The sequence below is a fragment of the Thalassophryne amazonica genome, chromosome 6 (genome assembly GCF_902500255.1).
Source record: "Thalassophryne amazonica chromosome 6, fThaAma1.1, whole genome shotgun sequence".
NCBI lineage: Eukaryota > Metazoa > Chordata > Actinopteri > Batrachoidiformes > Batrachoididae > Thalassophryne > Thalassophryne amazonica.
This window is the reverse complement of record NC_047108.1, coordinates 88,539,547-88,560,962: the sequence shown is the minus strand read 5'-3', so window position 1 is coordinate 88,560,962 and position 21,416 is coordinate 88,539,547. Positions and strand designations below refer to the sequence as shown.

General features: G+C 42.1%; 1 protein-coding gene across 1 annotated transcript in view; it reads right to left on the bottom strand.

Annotated features, from left to right (window-relative positions):
* The window catches only part of plxnd1 (plexin D1), a 218,689-nt gene that overhangs the window by 148,480 nt on the left and 48,793 nt on the right, over positions 1-21,416 (bottom strand). The window contains exons 4-7 of the mRNA XM_034172730.1: positions 18,929-19,029; positions 8,431-8,560; positions 5,088-5,265; positions 3,874-3,982 (exon numbers count right to left, since the gene is read on the bottom strand). Of these exons, the coding sequence (XP_034028621.1) occupies positions 3,874-3,982; positions 5,088-5,265; positions 8,431-8,560; positions 18,929-19,029 (518 nt within the window). The remainder of the gene's footprint in view (positions 1-3,873; positions 3,983-5,087; positions 5,266-8,430; positions 8,561-18,928; positions 19,030-21,416) is intronic.

The following is a 21,416-nucleotide window of genomic DNA, read 5'->3' as shown; positions in this document are numbered from 1 at the left end:
GTACAACGAGCTGTGGAAATGTAATCGAAAGTTGCCTGAGTGTGTGTGAGCATGTACTGATTCAAAGCAGACGGTCCCCTAAAGGTTGTTATCAGCGTGACTGCTTCGCCCAACTTAGTCCTCCTAAAACACCTCTGCATAACCATCCGCAAATATGTTCACAACGTCACCCCCTCGGTAGTAGTAAATGCCACTGTGTCACCGTTGCCCCCCTCCTGTCGAGTCATAATGGTCACGCACACACACTAAGTCCACAGTGTCAGTGGACACAGCGGTTAAACACACATCCTCAATCACATCTCTGTCAAAGACCTCCAGAAAACAAGGCAAGTTTCAGAGGGAAGAGACAGAGAGAGAAAATGGAGGCAGGCGAGGGTGGAAAGATGAAATGAGATGCACTAAAACGTGAGAAGTAAAACACAAATAAAGCGGCGAGAGGAAGAGGGGAGCAGTTAGGTGGTTTTCCTGCCGGGCTGTTTGGTGAGAGTGGAATGCGCTGGTCTGGTTGTTATTAACACTTTGCCCAGTGACCGCTTGAAGTGGGCCATGGAAGAACTGTCAAAACCCGTGTGCACTCCTTAAAAAAAAAGCAACACAATCTGACACTGAAAACACCCACACACAACTGTCATGACATTCTTTAAAGTTTTAAAGCTGAAATGTTCTACTTTTTGGATGCTGTCGCCCTCTACGCTGACCACAGTTGATGTGTTGTTTTTGATGCTTTTTGATTTTCTTACCTATTTATAAAAATAAATTTAAGGGTCAAGAATTTTTCAATATTATTTGTAACAGACATTTCAGTTGTGCTTTTGGAACTAAAACAAAACAAAAAAAAAAGCCAACCAATCAACCAATAGGCATGAGTGAAAACATTATCTTTTTTAATACAAAACTAAGCATATTTAGATTAGATTAGACAGAACTTTATTAATCCCTTGTGAAGACTCCTTCAGGGAATTGAGGTTCCAGCAGCATACAGGGTAAGAAGCACACAGAGTATCAAAAGTAGAAGTAAAAAACAATTTGCAAAATGTAAATACCAGAAATACTGCTCGCTACTGGCTTACTGACTACTGATGTTCCTCTCCTTCCCGTCCTCTATCTTCTTGTTACTCCTCCTCCCCCTGAGTGAGGAGTTTTACAGTCTGATGGCCTGAGAGACAAAGGAGTTTTTCAGTCTGTTGGTCCTGCACTTGGGAAGGAGCAGTCTGTGGCTGAAGAGGCTCCTCTGGTTGCTGATGACGGTGTGCAGAGGGTGACTGGCATCGTCCATAATATCCAGCAGTTTGTCCAGTGTTCTCTTCTCTGCCACCGTCACCAGAGAGTTCAGCTTCATGCCAACCACAGAGCCAGCCCACCTGATCAGTTTGTCCAGCCCGGATGTGTCCTTCTTGGATGTGCTGCCCCCCCAGTGCACAACGACTATTTTCTTAACTAAATTGTTTAATACATACCCATAAACGTACTACAGGATGGCATAAATTTAGCAACATAAAAATATTCATCATCCTGACAGCCACTGTCCAAGACTCTAAGGGAATGATACTCTATTAATATTCAGCTAGTTCACTGGACAAAAATTGGGCAACACACAACAACAACAACGCAACCCGATAGAAATGAAGCCATCACCATCATCAGAACAGGCTGGACTCAGGGTACTGCATGGACTGATCACCATTAAACAATTCAACAAAAACAAAACATAAATATATAAGTACATAAAAAATCTGCAAATTTCAGATAACATTAAATTCAGTAATGTTTTCTGATAAGGCATGAAACAAAGGCATCTATTATCTCATTAAATTCAGGAGAACTGGCGTGTGAACAAATCTTTTGGGTTTATTTAAAAAAAAAACAGCCTGAAGTGATTAAAATCAGAGTGTAGCAGCGTTGCAGTTTGCAGTCCAAAACTCATCCTGTGAGAACGGCACTTGGCTCATTATCACCTTCAACAATCCACTATCTAATTTCACACTCCTGGACCTCACTGTGCACAGAGGCCGTGCATACATAGTGGGGGGAAGTCTCACACACACACACACATACCTGTAGCTACTGTGTTGACACCATCTGACTGTTTAAAATAACCCTAATCATAAAAAAAGAACAAAAGGGACACGCCCCAAATGGATTTAATGTCTGTCTGTTTCATCTCAGCGAATCCTTCAAAAACACAGACACACACACACACACACACACGCATTGATGACTTTCTAAGCCTAAGATCTGTCTGGCAGATAAAATGGATCCCTCAGCCTGGTCCGACATGCAGGAAGAATCCAGCTGGATTGCCTACAGTTATGAGAAAACCCTCTTTGTCACCTGTCTGTATGAGCTGAGGTCTTTCACAAAAACAACTATCAACATAACCAGCCGGACATTCACATCCAATTTCCTTTGGCTTAACGTTTACAGCATATTAATCCACATTTTATCCTGAACTGAAAGCTTGAGCAAGCAAATACACTATAGGCCATCCTAGTGGACGTGAAGGCAATATTTACCTACTGAGGCCTTAATAGGAAGCAGAGGATGACTCCGGGGGGGGCAGATAAGAAACAAATGCAGGCGAACATAATGCCTAAAATGCCAGAGACAAATTTCAAAATCTGCAATGGGTTGTTTGGTTTGGAGAGGTCTTCTGCAAATCAAAGCCAGCATAGGAAGAGCTAGAGGGGTGGCATTCAGGTTTGAAGTATTCTACACAGGAAAAGGAAAAGAGGGCTTTTCAAAACATTCAGATACACAAAACAGCTGTTTCACAAAATTTCTTCTTTAAAATGTTCAAAATAGCAAATAAAATCTTAGCTTGACAAAAAAATAAATAAATAAATAAATAAAATTCTCCTGATGTTACAAGGGCGGTTTGCCATTGCACACTTTTGATACCCGATTGTCTGCCTTTTGTTGCAAAAAGCCCACCACAAAGAAAAACAACAAAAAAGCAGATACTCAATCAGGGTGTGAAATAGGGTGTGATCAGTGGTAAAAGGAGTGTTGTACAACATTGTGAGCATACAGGAACATTTTAAACATGAATCATGATCCACAAAATGTGAATAATCAGATTAAGCAGGTGTAGGTCGAGGGTAGTTTTGTATAAAAGTTGGTGAAAGTGGACAAGTTGGTATAATTGGGACCTACCATTCTCTGAGCAGAAGCCTCCTTCTGATGATGCTCCACAACATGAAATCCATGAAAAGCATGCCATGCTCTTCAGCATAAGACAGTTTTGAGACTTTAACAGAGACATTTTAGCTTTTTGGAAAAGTGCGGAAAAAACATGGACATAGTAGTGCCAGTGCATGCACAAAAACAATTGGATGTACTCGGGTGTATTTGGCAATACTCAGTGACGCCCTTATTTAAGTATGCAATACAAATTTTGCCTATTATTTAAAAAAAAACTGGACCAGATTTCCCTAATTCTGAGACTGCGCTAATGTTTCAATTTCAGTTTAAATTTATTTTAATTTATATAGCACCAAAACACAACAGAGTTGCCTCAAGGTACTTCACACACGTAAGGTCTAACCTTACTAACCCCCAGAGCAGCAGTGGTAAGGAAAAACTCCCTCTGAGGAAGAAACCTCAAGCAGACCAGACTCAAAGGGGTGATCCTCTGCTTGGGCCATGCTACAGACATAAATTACAGAACAATTCACAAAATGAATATACAGGAAATACTGTTGGTGCACAGGACAGGAGGGTCTCCAGCACAAATACCCACCCATGTTCAATCTGAACCAGCTGAAATAGGACACATTTTAAAGGCTGTGCGATATGTAACTGCTTGGAAAAATCCAGTCATAGGTGCATTTTAATGATTAATTATTATTATGGAAGAGTACATGCTTAACTTACGGTGTTTTGGGGTTTATTGCGCCAGTCCTCTCACAGTCATAGATGATGAAGCTCCCAGATACCACAGATGTGCCGTTCACTTTGATTTCCACTTCAACTGTCAAGTGATCTGACAAACAGAGGAATGTTCATTGCACTTCACAGCTTTAGGTTTCAACACTGTACCTTTGTTCTACCACAAAGTATACGCAAAGATACCTTCAACATACACTTTGACAAATTCAAAAAAGAATTAAATGTACACTCTAGGTCAACTCAAAATCACATATGGTTCTATAGCAGGATATTTATGTGTACTAGAGATCTTTTGGGCCTCATCAAAGTTCCAAAGCAACTGAATTTTGCATCAAAAGAATTCCCATCAAATATGCAAATTTACACATTACATTAAGAACATAATTTTGCTTTGTCTTCAGCATCACCTTTTCTCCCTTTTCATGAACATTTGACATATTTTAGACATGGAAACTGTCCCACTGACCCATCAATCAAATCATCTGCTTGTCAACTGTTAAATTGCAGTGAAGAACTTTAAGATTTAAACACCTTCCAGAAATTACATCATCGGGATATAATATATAATAATATAATAGATATAATATATATACATCGGGATATTGGGCATTTCTTTGGATTCTAATAAGACCACGTCATCAGAAAATGACACATTTTGTCTGATTTTGATCCAAAGAAGGCATGTTTTTGATTGACAGAGAACATTACAGTTGTAATTGACAGGATCACTCTGGTTTTAACTTGCTGAACTGTCAAAAAAATGTTTTTCTCCTGCAGTCATTACAATTCACCTGAGGTGACAGCGAGTCCCGGAGGTGGGACGAAGTTACTGTCAAGTCATTCTCGTGTCATGAAATGACAAGTCTCAAGTCAAGTCTCAAGTCAGCTTGCAAACAATTGGTGGTCATTATGACTTGAGACTTGCCGATTCATGACTTGAGAATGACTTGCTGGTGACTTCGTCCCACCTCTGGTGAGTCCCCTCAGGTCGATCTGGGTCAACTCACATGTTCGAAATACTAAAAAAGAGGCTGAAGACAAATTCCACAGAAACGGAACAAGAGCTGAGCCTGAATTAAATTTCAACCCAAAACAACTTGAGCACTGCTTCAAATCTCAGGATGACATTTAGTAAGTGACATTTTCAGGAGGAGGCAAAACTGACACACAGTTAAATAGATTCCTGTCTTCATTCTAACCTTTGCCCACAGGGATGGACTGGTAGTCTTCCCAAGGGAGCAGGGGACAGGTTTGAATCTGAGCAGGACCGGAGTCCAGGTGCACGGTGGCGGCTGTGGAGACACCCGGCCTGTATTCACACTCCACCCGGGAACCCGCTGGATCAGGAACGCTGCCATTTATTAAAATACCCAAATACTAGAACAGAAACAGACAGAGGAAAACAAACACAGATCAGATTAAAGCGTCTTTTGAACAATGTTGCCGCTACTTCAACTTTGATCAAGGGTTGAGGCAAAGAAATAGAGAAACTCAAGCGCACTGAAGAAACAGATGGTGCCGCGCTGCATTTCACATCTAAATCTGCCTATGTGATGAGGTATGACAGATATATAATGAGAAACATAACACCTCACTGACACCACTGAATAGCAGCTCAGTGATTTCAGTGTGAGAAAAGAAATAAGTGAGAGGAAGCTGGAGGAGGCTGCTTTTAGCAGAGATGAAGATCAGGATGGTACACTCAGTGACTCGCCTGGAAACGCGGTATCTTGACTTCAGAATGTGATCTATTGTCTGGTGGATCTGATCATTTCCTGGCTGAAAAAGCCGACGTCCTGCCCGCTGCATCCTGTTTTGGGAGACCACCTTGAGCTGAGCTTCCTGCGGCTCGGAATGATGCCTGTTCATCACACAGCTGGTGGATCTATTACAGTCCAGACAGGCTGACCTACATAACAAGCAGCTACCCCCAATTAATCAACCAATTAATCACCTGTTGCCCCCCTGCACCTTCTAATTGTGAACAGTAATTAAAGCTCACTTTTGCCACAAGTGCCAGCATTCGGTATATTGTGTGTTCCAGCTCTGCGGAATTTTCAGGCTTTTTGGAGTTGGAACAAGAGCAATTGGAGATTTCTAATGTCCGCCAAGGGTTGGCAAGGATTCAAAATAAAACATGTGATTCACATCGTGACCTGGACTTTACCTGGCTCCAAATTCCACAACACAATACAATAATTGCACAATGATCCAGAATGGTCTGATTGATCAAGATGTTGAAATCTGATAGTTAATTCAAAAGCTGAAACAAAGTAGTGTCTTCCTGATCTTGGTTTTACATCGTGATGTCATATCTGTGAAGTAGTTTTGATGTAATCCTTAAATGTGTACAAAGTGAAATCCTGATCCAGAATCCAGATCCGGATCCAGATCCAGATCACCTCCACAATTTAATGTAGTCTTCCAGGGCCTAACACCAATGTGTGGTGAAAATCTGTTAAGCACTTTTGATGTAATTCGCAAAATCAGACAAAGTGAAATGTACAAATTGAAATCCTGATCCATATTCTCGATCCGGATCACCTCCAAAATTCAGTGGAGTCTTCCATGGCCTAATCTCTAGCTGTGGTGCAAATTTGGTGAGAATCCGTGAAGTAGTTTTGACATAATCCTTAAAAGCCTATTAAAAAAAAAAGTGAAATCTTGATCCAGAATCGGGATCTGCATCCGGATCACCTCCAAAATTTAATGGAGTCTTCAATGGTCTAATATCTATGTATGGTGCAAATTTGATGAGAACACGTGAATTTTGTCAAAATCTGTGCAGGAGTTTTGACGTAACCCTGCTAACAGTCAGACAGACAGTCAGACAGACAAATAAATAAACGCTGATGATTTTATTACATCCTTGGTGGACGTAAAAAGGGAATTACAACCCCAAAATCACAATACTGTAGCCTGGGAGAATGAGGAAAAAACAAATCTAAAAAACAAAAAATACATTCCATTTACTCTGAATTGTATTTCATTGCACAGCATGTGTTTGTTTTCACAGCTGCATGTTGCAGTGCAATTAAAAAAGACTGTAAATCTAAAGCCCCTTTCACACCGGGACCAATGTAGAGTTGCATATTGCGCCGTACTGACTAGGCCGAGTTATGCAGCTCTATGCCGAGTTTAAGCAGCTCTACGCAGCTCTATGGAGTTTTTGCTCCCCTACGCAGCAGTATGCTGCGGGCTATGCGAGGCATGTTTTTCCGGCGTAGAGCACTGGATGTAGAAAGTACGCAGTTTTTAAGCAAGTCTACGCAACATTCCGCAACTACATGTAAATCTATACAGCACTGCGCTACTGTACAGCAGGCCTCTGCAATTCGACACGCTAGGGTGAAAAATCCTTTTAGGTTGTTTTATTTGTACATACCTGGATTGATAAATTTTATCCATCCCGGTGGACTTTGCTGGCAGTGAAGCTTCAAAGCCACGGAAGAAGAAAAGGCAGGCCAAGCTTCCACGTTCAGAGGACATGTCCACATCCACTCCTCATGGACAGATCGCCAGCGAGAGGACATGTCCACGTCCACTTCTCACGGATGGATTGCATGCCATCGTGCTGCAGCGCACAGCTTTCTTTCACTTCCAAGTTCTCTCAAGATTGTGGCAAGTTAAAGAAAGCCCATTAACTTCTGCTCTCCTGCTCATGGACTGATCACCAGCGACAGGACATGTCCACGTCCACTATAACTCCTCACGGATGGATGGCCAGGGAAAAGATGTGTCCACTGTCCACGCCTTGTGGGCGGAATGCGTGCGCGATTGCCAGCTGCCGATCCACTGCACTTTCACGTTCTTAAGTTCTCTCATGATTGTGGCACATTAATAAAGTCCATTAACTCCTAGAAATAATGTATTCTGACTTTTTCCAATGTATCAAATCCAATGTATCAAATCTGCATGTCCAGGCAGTGGTGTCATGGAGCCAAAGTCCCTCTGCGCGCAAGGTTCTCTCTCTCTCTCACTGTGTGTGTGTGTGTGTGTGCAACTATATAACCAGTTTTGTAGCATTTTGAACAGAGAGCATTTCCACTATGCCACAAATACCCCCAAAAAGTAGGCAGGAGTGGACTGCGAGAGGCAGAAAAATAGCGGAGAGGATACGAGTATGTGGCAGTAAGCATACAGTAAGCAACCATATGCAACTAGGAATGCAACCACACGCCATCACACACCGGCCTATGTTGTTTAAAGGTGTTTTAGTGAAAACCCCCATTTTGGTGGCCATCTTGGACGCCATCTTGGATAACTGGCTTGAGGCCATTTTTTATTTTTGGAAACATCCTGATTGTGTTTTGGGGTCATCTAAGGAACCTAAAAAAGTTGGTTTGGTTTAGTCCTGGGGAGGGTGCAAAGGTAGTGGTTGTAGCTCCCCTAGTACTGCTTTATTGTAGATATGGAGAAGCAAGGGACACATAGATGTGGACATACGGACAAAGAAGTACACGAATGGTGAGCACAGTCACAATCCCCCGCCAGCCTGGGCGGGGTGAGGGGTAAAAACTACACGAATAAAGTTAATGATACCTTGATATCTGCTGTGATGCTGATCTCTGGGGGGGTCAGGGTCATGGATGGACACTGCTGGGGTCCTTCACTCACACTGATCCAGGAGCGAGCGAACAGCCCATGAGCACATTCCTCCTGCATGGTACATCTGGACAGGATGACAGAGTGAGAAACTTTATCTGAGAGCACAACACAAGTCATATTCAACATGACATATTCACATGAGTGTAGCTCGGAGATTTGAGATAGAAATTAAAAAAAGTATGATGACATGATGTGCAACTCAGGAAACCAGTGTCCAGAGGTTAAAGTCAACCACTTCACTGCCATTATCATGCATCAAGCGCCATCTCATCTCATACACAATAATTGCTTATCAATGCTAGAGCTGTTAATTGCTGAGACTCTATCAGGCCGCCACAGCGGGGCGCAATCACAGACCTTTAAAGTCAACATTTGATCCGATGTGAGAAAAAAATCACATTGTGTTTCCTTTTCATTGTGAAGAATTCTCACTGTTGGGTTTCATGGTCGGCTTCCCGCAGATTCATGAGGCGCTCCGCTTTCCTAATGTCACATTCAGACCTCAGCTGTCAGTTTTTCAGAGTCGACACAGGAGACTATTTGACTCTAGGTCACTCTCATCACCATGGCAACCCATCCCACAGGCACTAACATCAGAGGTAAGTTACCGATAGTTGTATTTTTAAAAAAAATTTTTAAGTTAAAAAAAAATCACCAGCATGATTCATCACGTACTGATTGACAGTCTGAGCTAAAACCTTCTGGGCCGATCTGTGAGTATAATGAATGTCTGGGACAGAAGATTTCAGCACACAGGGTGGCCTCATCCTCTGATTTCTGATTCACTAATGAACTTCACTCTCGCCGCCACTGGCTCGCAGCTCAGTTCATCTCCACTGCAGAATGGAAGGACAAAGTGACCTCAGACTGAGGAGAAACCATTATCACCGTCCAAACACACAACATAATGAATATGGCGCGTCCCCACCTTCCTTTCACACCTACACAGTTGTTTGAAAATAAAGTGCGCCTTTTTGTGTGCCTCTGTGTGCGACTATTTGTGTCTGAGCATCGTGAATATTCACATTCCAAGTCCCTCTGGCACCGAGGGACTTAGAGGGACCACGAGGCCAGCTGCTGAGTTAAAAATAGGACAAGTGGCTCGGGAAGCTGCTCAAAAATCTACACACACACAAATAAGCTCATAATCAGCCCCCTAGTTTAACAAAAAAATACAATCTTCCCCACTGAGTTTGCTGTGATCGTATTTATTGACTTTTCAATTTTCACTTTAAAAGGATGGAAACATGTTTAATGGTTCAGTTGTCTACTTCGGTGGTTGTCATCCAGGACCAGAGGTGGTTCCATTGTGTGGTCGATGTGGTGACGTATGGCACCACTCCATGCTGGCAGACTGAACTTGCACATTTTAAAAGTCCTTGTTTTAACTTAAAAGAGAATATAAAGAGTTCAAGTTACAAAGTCATTCATGCTGGACTGTGCCCAGAGAAACTCACCACTGGTGCCAAAATGTCACAGCTGATGCATTCTCACTGTGCAAGTGATACCCCTCATATCTCGAAATGTACAAACACAAGCACAATTCCCAAAACAAACAGTGTGTCTTATATTAAAAAATAATAAATCCTTGAGTGAGCAGTGGGAATTTTTCAATCCAGTCTACGTGAGACTTGAGGACTTTGAAATGTACTATGTGACTGGACCCACCAGGATGTCTTGGGGGGAAAATAGTGAGTCATAACCTTATAGGGATATCTGATCCCCGTGTAACCATGGTGAGAACTTTCACCATATATTTGGGAAAAGGTTTTGCGTGGGTATTGGACTTTGTCAGCATCACAAAGAGAATTAAGGGTCTATTGTTTCTGTCCATGATGTAGTTCTAATGGTTTCTTCAAAATGTGACCTCAAGTGCCCTGGAAAGGTTTTCTAGGTTGACTGGAGCTGGACTGAAATGCAGCACCTCCTGACTTGAGCCCACAGTCCATTGCAAGATAATGATGGATCAACTCTCCCATGTTAGGAGCAAGCTGACGCAACATGTGAAGATCAATCACTTTTGGGTCTTATTCAAAAGTCTCTGCCATGAACAGGGCAAAGCCAGACATTGGTGGAAATTTCATTTCATTAAATAAACAGAAACATTTCTGAACAGCAATTCTTGAGGTGCACAGAAAAATACAGCCAAAATTGTATTTACATCAAATATACAGAGGAAAGCCTTGCTTCTATCTATCTATCTATCTATCTATCTATCTATCTATCTATCTATCTATCTATCTATCTATCTATCTATCTATCTATCTATCTATCTATCTATCTATCTATCTATCTATCTATCGTGGAGGCAAAAAATGACTTTAGACTGTCTGAGGAAAATAAAAAGATGAGAGAATTGTCAGGTTGTTGATAAATACAGGCTTTTAAATATCTATCTACAACCCCAATTCCAGTGAAGTTGGGATGTTGTGTGAAATGTAAATAAAAACAGAATACAATGATTTACAAATCCTCTTGAACCTATATTCAATTGAATACACCACAAAGACAAGATATTTAATGTTCAAACTGATAGACTTTTTGTTTTTGTACAAATATTTGCTCATTTTGAAATGGATGCCTGCAACACATTGCAAACAAGCTGGGACGGTGCAACAGAAGACTAGGAAAGTTGATGAATGCTCAAAGAACACCTGTTTGGAACATTCCACAGGTGAACAGGTTAATTGGAAACAGGTGAATGTCATGATTGGGTATAAAAGGAGCAACCCCAAAAGGCTCAGCCGTTCACAATCAAAGATGGGGTGAGGATCACCACTTTGTGAACAACTGCGTGAAAAAATAGTCCAACAGTTTAAGAACAATGTTTCTCAAGATTCAATTGTAAGGAATTTAGGGATTCCATCATCTACAGTCCATAATATAATCAGAAGATTCAGAGAATCTGGACAACTTTCTACACGTAAGTGGCAAGGCCGAAAACCAACATTGAATGCCCGTGACCTTTGATTCCTCAGGTGGCACTGCATTAAAAACCAATGTTTCTGTGTAGGCTCTCAGTTGTCCAGGTGGTTTCCATAGTAGAGAAACTTGAATCTTCGACTGGACTGGGTTGATTGACGTGAGGACGTTTCGCTTCAAATCGCAGAAGCTTCCTCAGCTAAAATTCTTGCTCTGGTAGTCTGACTTCCGTCTTGACTCTTGTAGAGAAGAATAAAACAGAAGCCAACAAAAGCTGGAGTTTTTAACCTAACCAGACCCCTCCTACCGAGAGGCCGACTGCTACAGGCTAGTGACTAAACAATAGCTCTAATTAGCACCTATTGTGCTCTAGTTAGCACCCTCCTAATGACAGGGCAGCTGTCCCTCCTAATGATGGGACGGAAGTCTCTCCTGATGGCTCCCTTGACGACTCTCCTGATGACATGAATGACTCATTACCATGAACAAAAGACTGAAACTGCACAATGGGGGGTGGGTGGGTGGTGATAATCCATAGCAATTGGCATTATTTGAGGGATCCTATCATTTGGATGAACCAGTCTAACTCAATATTTGTGAAAAGTGGGCACAGTGAACTCTTAAGCAGAAATTAATGCTAGTAAAATGTGATATTGAATGCACTTAGATATTATACATGTAAATGCAAGTGAATATACATCAAGTGCACGCACATACACACACACACACACACACAAACATGCACACACTTATCACTTCTCATGGTGCAGTCGGGAGACTGCAAAAGCTTTTCAAACACCTCCTTAAAATAAACATTGTGAACATATGCAGCTAAAATATGACCTGAGAGAAATCATCACTTCTGAAGTGGCTGAAACATCACGTAAGGTGCCAAAACAGTGAGGCTACGAGAAACACATGATCTTGAAAGCACACAGACACACACAAAGTTGCAAACACATGCAGATCAGTGCGATAATTTGTGAATGTTAAAGACCGCACAAGAAGTGCAATTTGAATCGGATAAAGTGCTTTTCATGTCACACGTAACGGATCAAACAGGGGAAAAGTGTGATGAAAGGCTCAGCTTTATCAGCGGAACAGTCTCTCTTTTCAGACAACAATGCCGTCTCCGTTGAGCGAACAGGCGGGTTTTCATGGTCCTTCTGTGTGCGGACGTTGCAAGAGACGTAACAGCATCGAGTTGCGCAAACGCACACAGAGACAGAGGTTGTGTGATCGTCCACTAGTGGGACTTTTCTTCTGTGTTCGGCAAAAAGGGAGGCGATGGGAGGAGACCGTCCACCCCCACACGTCAACCCGGTGATCCCTCGGGCTCTGAGGCCACAGTGCCGGCATAAGTGTCCAAACACAGCATCAAACACACATGACATCAGCTGGCTGGCCTCTATTTGCCTCTCTCTTGCTCTCTTATACACACACACACACACACACACACACACACACACACACACACACACACGGTCACAACAGGCTTACGCACTTTGACATTTCGTTGTCAAAAGAGCCAGTGTGCACTCTCCCTCCCACCACCATCATCACAATCAACACTCTTTGTAGAGGCGAAGAGAGGAGAGCAGGGAGCGCCGAGGGAGGAGACGAGGACTGAGAGACAGAGAGAGAGAAGGATGAGGAGGAAAATCTCAAAGCTACTGGAAGCTACGAGGGCGAGAACGAAAAAAACGAAGGTGGAGAAGGCTGAGGAAGAATCACGAGGGTAAAACAATGCAGTGAAGCGAGAAAGAGGGTAGGATAAAAGGACGGCAGATAGATAAATAAGAAGAGGAGACAGACATGACAGCGAGACACATCTCCAATCAGTTCCGCGCTCCCTGCTCCGAAAGACTCCCTCGACCCCGCTGGCAAAGCCTGGGCCTCTGGAGAAACGACCCAACTCGTCACAAAATTCACTATCTTGTCTGATCTGCGTTAATCACACAGCCACCAAAAGACCAAGTGATGCACAAACAAAGCTCAGCGCCGCACTGACTCCCCTCCAAAAGCTGCGACATGCAGAGCCAGTCCTGACACAGTGTACATTCCCTCGCTTGCACGCTCCAGCCAAGTCAGGCCTCGCCAGGCGATCCCAGCCCGTCAATCCCTACACCAAAGAACCAGTCTGATCCAAACAATGAGGTTACTCCCAAGTCTGAGGAGTTAATAAAAAGCCGGTCTATTCCGATCTGTCCAACAACAGCCTTCCAGCCAAAAAAACATCTGTTACTGCCAAGACTCATTCAGCCGCCTGACATTTTGCAATTGAGAGTGAAGCATATGAAAAGTAGAAGTGCAAACTGCAGCCAAGATCCCATGCCTAATCACACGATGCTAAGAAGTGTGTGTGTGTGTGTTTTTTTAAATAAAACAACCTGGATCCACCACAAAATTCAGTGGGATCAATTCCAGGCCAGGCTCAACCTGTTCACCAAGCTTTGTGCAAAAAATAGAAGGACCCACATCCCAACCTGTCAATTTCCTGTATTCATCTAAACAAAGGCCAAATTTAAAAACTGTTAATACATAAATAAAAATTACACATAGGGTGCTCTGTTCCACTTGTGCACATCCATTGAATGTTCTGGAGTAACTCAGGAATCAGTTGTCATATGGTGTAGAGTTTGGTACCAAATTATTTGCATCAGGTCCAACCAACCACAGTGATGGCCAAAATCAACAACAACAAAAACAACAACAAGGATTTTCTTAATAATAAAATGTGAAATTTCAGCTCCAGTTTACCAGAAGGGACATGGGAGACTTAGGAGCCTTATATGATCTGCTTTATTACAACAAAATCCTTCTCTGCTCCGCATCACCATGAATCTACATAGTGCAACTTTTGTCTGTTACACCACCAGTCACAGTTTTAAGGCTTTTTTCTTCTTCAGAGTACTCTGGGTGTCATGGTGGCTTTCCTCACTAGTCTTCTTCTAGCACGGTCACTCCAGATAGGTTTACCATTCATTATTATCACTTACTGAGGTGTTGCTGGGCCGGTAGCATAGATTACATTTATGCTACCTGTCTATACCCGCCCGCAGTAACGGGCAGGTATCCCAATACCACCCACTGTGCATAAACTGATGATGTCATAACGTGCACAGCCCAAGAGCTGTCTGCAGACGAAAAGATGAAAGGGCGAGAAGTGTGTGTTGCTCCCAATGTGGATATTACAGATGATTTTCTCATGGATAGTCCGACAATGAACAGCAGCCAAACCAGATAGCTTGATGAGGACGCCCTGGTGAATTTGGAGAGCAGCGCGTGCCAGCCAACATGACAAACATTAAAGTGAGCCAACTTCTTATGTATGCGTTTGCTGGGTGTCGTGCATTTTGAAATGACATTAAATATTGTTAATATGATTCCACATGTTGTGTATCTCAGTAAGTGATAATAACGCAAATAAAATGCAGTTGTCGTGCAGTATGGATTTTCTGAGTCCCTGCATCCATGCCCAATCGCCTGCAATGACCAATATTCACCCTTGTCTAACTTGGGCAAATATTGGTCATTTTGGGTGACTGGGCATGGACGGAGGGCCTCTGAAAATGCATACAGCCCACCAAAAGCATGTTACTGTATTAGTACCATACTGGTTCCACTTCTTAAAGACGGATCCAAATGAAGTCTGTACATATCCATTCCCTGACCTATCTAAAGAAAACCTGGAAAGTGATCATTTACTAAAAATCCTCAAAAGTTACCAAAATTTAGGACATACACATTTTATGGTGGTATCTCTTTTTTTTCTCAATTAATTTCATGACATGAAAGTATTTTTTGTTGTTGTCATTAACTTTGGGCATTTTAATAAATATTCTGATTATATATATATATACTCAACAAAAATATAAACGCAACACTTTTGGTTTTGCTCCCATTTTGTATGAGATGAACTCAAAGATCTAAAACTTTTTCCACATACACAATATCACCATTTCCCTCAAATATTGTTCACAAACCAGTCTAAATCTGTGATAGTGAGCACATCTCCTTTGCTGAGATAATCCATCCCATCTCACAGGTGTGCCATACCAAGATGCTGATTAGACACCATGATTAGTGCACAGGTGTGCCTTAGACTGTCCACAATAAAAGGCCACTCTGAAAGGTGCATATGTTGTGGCTGGCGTGCCTGGCTGGCTTTTGTTTGTCTTCTGTTTCTGTCTTTTGGTTTTCCTCCCAGGTGGTGCGCATTTGGGACTGAGTGGCTGTGTAGCTGAGTTTATCAGGACCTCACCCTGATCACCTGAGGCTGATCACGTGCAGCTCGTCAGGACTCACAGCTGTGGTGCATCTACACGGATTGGAACATGGTGGCATTTAAGTCTGGAGTGCACAGTGTGTGTTTGCCAGAGACTCGACCTTGTGACCAGACGGGTGAGATCATCGTCTTGAGAGCCATCTCATCATCAGTGGATGCAGAGAACGTCCAGGTTTGATGCATGGTCTGTGAAAGAGGAGAGGGTGAGGTCTCACGCTCGTCAGCACACTTCCTGAGGTACGTTGGGTTTTGTGACTAACATTTGTACAGTCAGTAAATGTGGTGTCCCTCACACCTTATTATATTGAGCTGTTATGTTAGTCGTTTTAATCAGCTTCCACTGCAGTGAGTTTGTGAACAAGGTGTTCCATGCCTGCAGGGTGGGAAGCTGATTAGTAATTAAGCCAGGAAGTGTTTGCTGTTTGTACACCTTTGAGCGGTCTCTCTGTGTGTAGAGTGTGGACTCACATGATGATTTCTTCATTCACAGACTCGGTTTGTCGCGGCCACCTGGGGGGTGTCGGCGGGGTCCTTGGGTCCGAACTGGTTCTGGCTCCGGACCGTTAGTGCTGCTGGGAGCGCACCGTTTACCACCTCGCCAGACCGCGCACTTATTTGTTTGTATATTTATCACATCACTGTTATGTTTATTAAACTCAGTTATCCTTTGTACCGTGCTCTGCTTATTTTATACTGGGTCCTTCAAACGCTGGTCGGTTCTCCGGGCTGCATCCGACACATAACAGTAGTCTCTGGCCAAACATCACGGACCCAGCGGTAGCAGAGACGGTAACGCGCCGGGAAGGCGGCAGCAGACGTTCAGAAGTTATCCGGATCAGTTGCGAGAAAAAAAAACTCCATGGCATTTAGATCTGAATGTACTTTAAATAATATATAAAAATTTAGATTGGCAATAATTCTGACAGGACTGTCTAATTGTACTTTGTATCTTTCCTCAGTGAAATAAAAAGGATGTTCCAGGTGTCTGCTAACACTTCAAAGTAGGACCTGGGCTCTGCCATGCAGTTGATCAGCCCTAAGTATCTCACCAGCCACCACTCTCCAGAGACAAGACCCTCTTTGCTCTTGATGATGTCTTATTTCCCCAGGGATGAGGATCAAGACAGCCTTGTGTCATAGAGTTACTCCCACAGAGTGCAGAAACTAGCAATCTTCCCATGTTGAGCTTTATGAAGTATTTTATAGTTTGGCAGGCAGGAGGAACATGTATAGTCCTGGAGAGTTGAAAATGTTTCCCAGAACAGAGTGCTTTTGAATTCTGGTGTTCACCAGGGATGTGTTCTGGTGAACTTGGTGTTGAGTAAGGCCATGCAGACAAGCAACTTGGGGCCTTTGTCACTGAAGAAAGTTTTACTGACCTTGACTTTGGAGATGGTGCTTTGATCTTTAGAGAATCAGTTAAATGCCTGATTGCAACACTTGGAAAGCTGAGTGAGGAGTTGGAGTGTCCGGGTTTGTAATGATCCTGGATTAAGACTAAGATCTAGGCCTGCAGTAGACAGGTTTTCATTAAAGATTTATGCAAAATTTCATTGATACTTTTAGAATGTTGACAAAACATAATCCAATGCATGTTTGTGGGGTGAAAATCGACGCACAAAAGTTTCCAATAAAGATGGCAGCACTGGTGCATGGGCACAGAAGGTGCTTGTTTTTTGAGTGATTCACCCAAAATAACTGATCTAAAAAGAAGGAGCATGGTTCAGATAGTTAGTTTTTGTGTTGCTACATTGTGTAGCAACCACAAACTGTCCCTTGCAGATCTCGGATGAAATTGTACACTTGAGATGTTGCAATATTATCTCCAGAGAATCTTTGGGTACCATTGGAATAACTTTGTGTCAAATACGCAGTTACTAGCCAGACTCAGATGAGGCAAACCACTCGCATTGTGAGGGAATGTCAGCAATGACACTATGGCCATGTGGTGTATTTGCTTGAGTAATATCCAGCGCGGAGGTCAAAGCCAAGAAGAAGCCCACTTATCACCTGGCTGTGGCAGGTAGATGGCAACTTTTGAGAAGTGTGGATGCCTATCAACACTCAGGGCAGTTCTCTAGTGTGGACCTAACCTGACCTTTCTGTCATTTGTAATGGGGTTTGGTAAGGGCGCAAACAGAGAGAACCACAGCGAAAAGCAGGTTAGCTAGTTTTATTATCTAGAATTAGCAATTTAAAAGCAGTTAACAGGTTCTTTGCAGCAGACAAGAAGAATGGCCAAAAATAGTCTGAGGTCAGGCACACGGGTAATCAATCCAAACAGCACACAGTCTTTCTGAGAGCAAAGCAAAAGAGTAATCCAGAAATAGAGAGGGTTCAGTAACTGATAATGTTCATCCCAAAATCAGTGCAAGACGACAGGGGAAAGACAAGAATCAAACATGGCAGCAAAACGCCTGTAACAAGGAATTAAAAGCATAGCAACAAGAACACTAGAGAGCAGGGTGAAACCTAAGACAATCTGGCATTGGGGAACAATGTAATGGCAGCTATAAGAGACACCAAACAATCAACCCCAGAAGGACAGGGACGCACAAACACAGAAATCATAACCTGGAAGCTAAAGTAACCAAAGACAGACAAAATGTTGTAAGAAGAGCACAAGTAATGAACACTATGAGAGTAAAACACTAAAAGACATTCAGCCAAAACCTCAGAATAGGACTAGAACCAATACGTGACCTGTGAGACCATTGAGAAACTAATCCTGACATAAAAAGTCAATCTGTATGAAATGATCCAGCTCAAAGAATTCTCAAGCAATAATATTTGCTTCCATAAAGTGCTACTATAAAACAGCACGATACATGTATCAAATTGGACGAGACACAATCAACTTTAAAGACAACAAACTGATCAACAGGGAGAGAGTCAGAAAAGGCTTTGTTATTCTTCTTTTATTATGCTATTAATCTGGTCTTTTATTGCATCAGTGTGAGCATGAACACTGCAGCAATGCTACATTTTTTTTCATTCCTGACATGCATGAATATAGATTTTAGAGGAAGAAAACATGACCACATCATCAGATTATGCAGAACAGCATGTGGCATGTGCATGACACCAAAGCCGTCATTGATAATTTGAGTGAATTACATGTTTTACTGGCAGCAGAAGTGAGTCTGAGACAATCTGAGAATAAATCATGAGGAGAAAGGGAGGGAGGGAGAGAGAGAAAGAGAGAGAGAGAATCAGACATACCTATTTTCGAGAGTGCACCAACCACAGTGGGCGTCGACTGCGCCTAAACAGTTTTTACAGGTCCTCCACTGGTCACATTCTGCCACCTTCACCCTCAACAGCTGCAAAAACACAAACATGCACATAATTGATCAAAAAGTATAGAGTACAATAGCGCCTTTATTGTCATTGTACATACATACAATGAAATTTGTTCTCTGCATTTAACCCATCCTAATTACAGTTAGACACAATCCAACCACTAGGAGCAGTGGGCAGCCACAGTCAGGTGCCGAGGGACCAACTCCAGATGTAGAGATGCGGCCTGGGTCAGGGGAAGAGAAAGGAGCAGACCCTAAATAAGCATATTTTTAATTGTGAGAGGAAACCGGAGCAGCCGGAGGAAACCCAAGCAGACACGGGGAGAACATGCAAACTCCACATAGAAAGGGTGGGAAGCAATCCCACAACCTTCTTGCTGTGAGGCACCAGTGCTATCCATTAAGCCACCGTGCCTCCCAAAAAGTAATGTAAGCACTGCTGGAACAGGTATCAAACGAGCACAAAAGACTCTGCTGATACATACAGTATAGTAGAACTATATTGGAAGGTATGCATTGTATTGGAGATGTTAGATGGTGCAGTGTTTTGCTGTGTATGTGTTTATCTTCAGAAGAGCTTTATACTGTCAGCACGCCAAACTGACAGTTCAATTTCTAAGGAGGGGATTTAAACCACACCGATTACCCACATTTTCAACCAGCTAACACTGGCTACTTGGAAATTCAAATCATTATATTTTGAACACCAAAATTCTACCTAGATCTTGAGGTTGTGCATTTTAAAATAAAAATAATAAATTTTACGTCTGAGTATTTGTTGCTTTCAATGAAAAAATGTGCTGTTGCACAGAGCTCAGGACGGCTAAGTTGGACTCGACTGTTTTTTGTGGAGATCTGGAAGAGTTGTTCTGAGATCTGGAAGAGCTGTTCTGTGTGTCGTCATGTTGGCAGTGCCAACTCTGCCTATGTTATGATCAACCCATAAATGGTAAAAGAGGTGGAGCATGGGCGCAACCCTGTATGATTTGTGCGGAACAACTGATGCCCAAACACTCCCCCATCTTTGGGTTACTGAAAAAGCTAAATTAATAGTGCAGCAGATAACAAAATATTGACAGTAGAATCATTCAAATGGTGAAGCAAGCACCAAATTCATCAGAAACACTCCATTGCTCTTTTGAAAAAACAACTGGCTACTTGAATGCTTAATCGGCAGCCAGGTAGGGGTCAACTGAGAAATTACACAGGGGTCAAAAATTAAAAACACTCCAATCATATTGAAAACTATACCACATTATTTGACTGATCATAAAGATTCCAAAAAGGTATAATTTAGACTATCTGTGCCTGAATGTTCTGGAGTCAAAAGTTAAAGTTACTCCAATTTTGGTAAAAAAAAAAAAAAGTGGTGCAAATTATTGGTTAATAGGGTTTCAAAAAGAAATAGTTTGCACCTTGTGTCATCCTTAGTTGTCATGTTATGGGGTAACATATGTCATATGTCACATATGTCATAGAATCCAATGGACATCAACATTGTTTGACCTATACTTTGGGGACCAAGCATTCAACACAGTCAAAACTATCCCATTTATTACAAAATTCAAGTGGCCAGTTGGTTTTTCAAAAGAGTAATGTATAAGGAGTATTTGTGCCAAATTTGGTGCTTGCTTCCCCATTTGAACGATTGTTTCAGTTATCTGCTGTACTATAACAGCCTAACCTTGGTTCAGTGTGTTTAAATCATATTTTTGCATGGTGGTTTTTAGAACTGTTTCTTTGCTGTGGGCATTAAAAATCATGAGAGCTTTATTTCCTCAGAAATCCTAGATTAACTAGTGCGCATCCGGAAAGTATTCACAGTGCTTCACTTTTTCCACATTTTGTCATGTTACAAAGAAATCTATTTCATCCATTTTGGAATAAGGCTATAACATAACACTATGAATACTTTCCAGATATACTGTGATGTCATGAAGCCACCAATAGCTACTAAAAGTGCTAAAACCATTCGCATACAACATTAAATAAAATGAAAATTTCACAAGACAGAAATATTGAAGCACAGACATCTTACATGATCCATTAGGACCTTTAACCACACAACAAGCCATATTATTACAAATATTTGCAATAAATTGCACAGGAAGGACAGACACGGTCTTCCACAGCACCCACAGCTGGTGGCCTCTGAGCAACCAGAGCTCTGAGTTCAGCTCACAGCAGCAAAACACTAGCTGTCACTCAAAGTAAATCATGCATCACTTTAATTATAGCTAAAATAATCTTAAACTATCAAGTTATAGAAAGTAAATTCCACCATAGTATAGTTGTCATGGAGGGGGAAACTAGCTATAGAGTCCAAAATTGTTTTTGTACCAGACTTCAAACATGTTTATGTCCACTCTAAAGTTAGACATTTTAACATGGGCTTCTATGGGAACCTG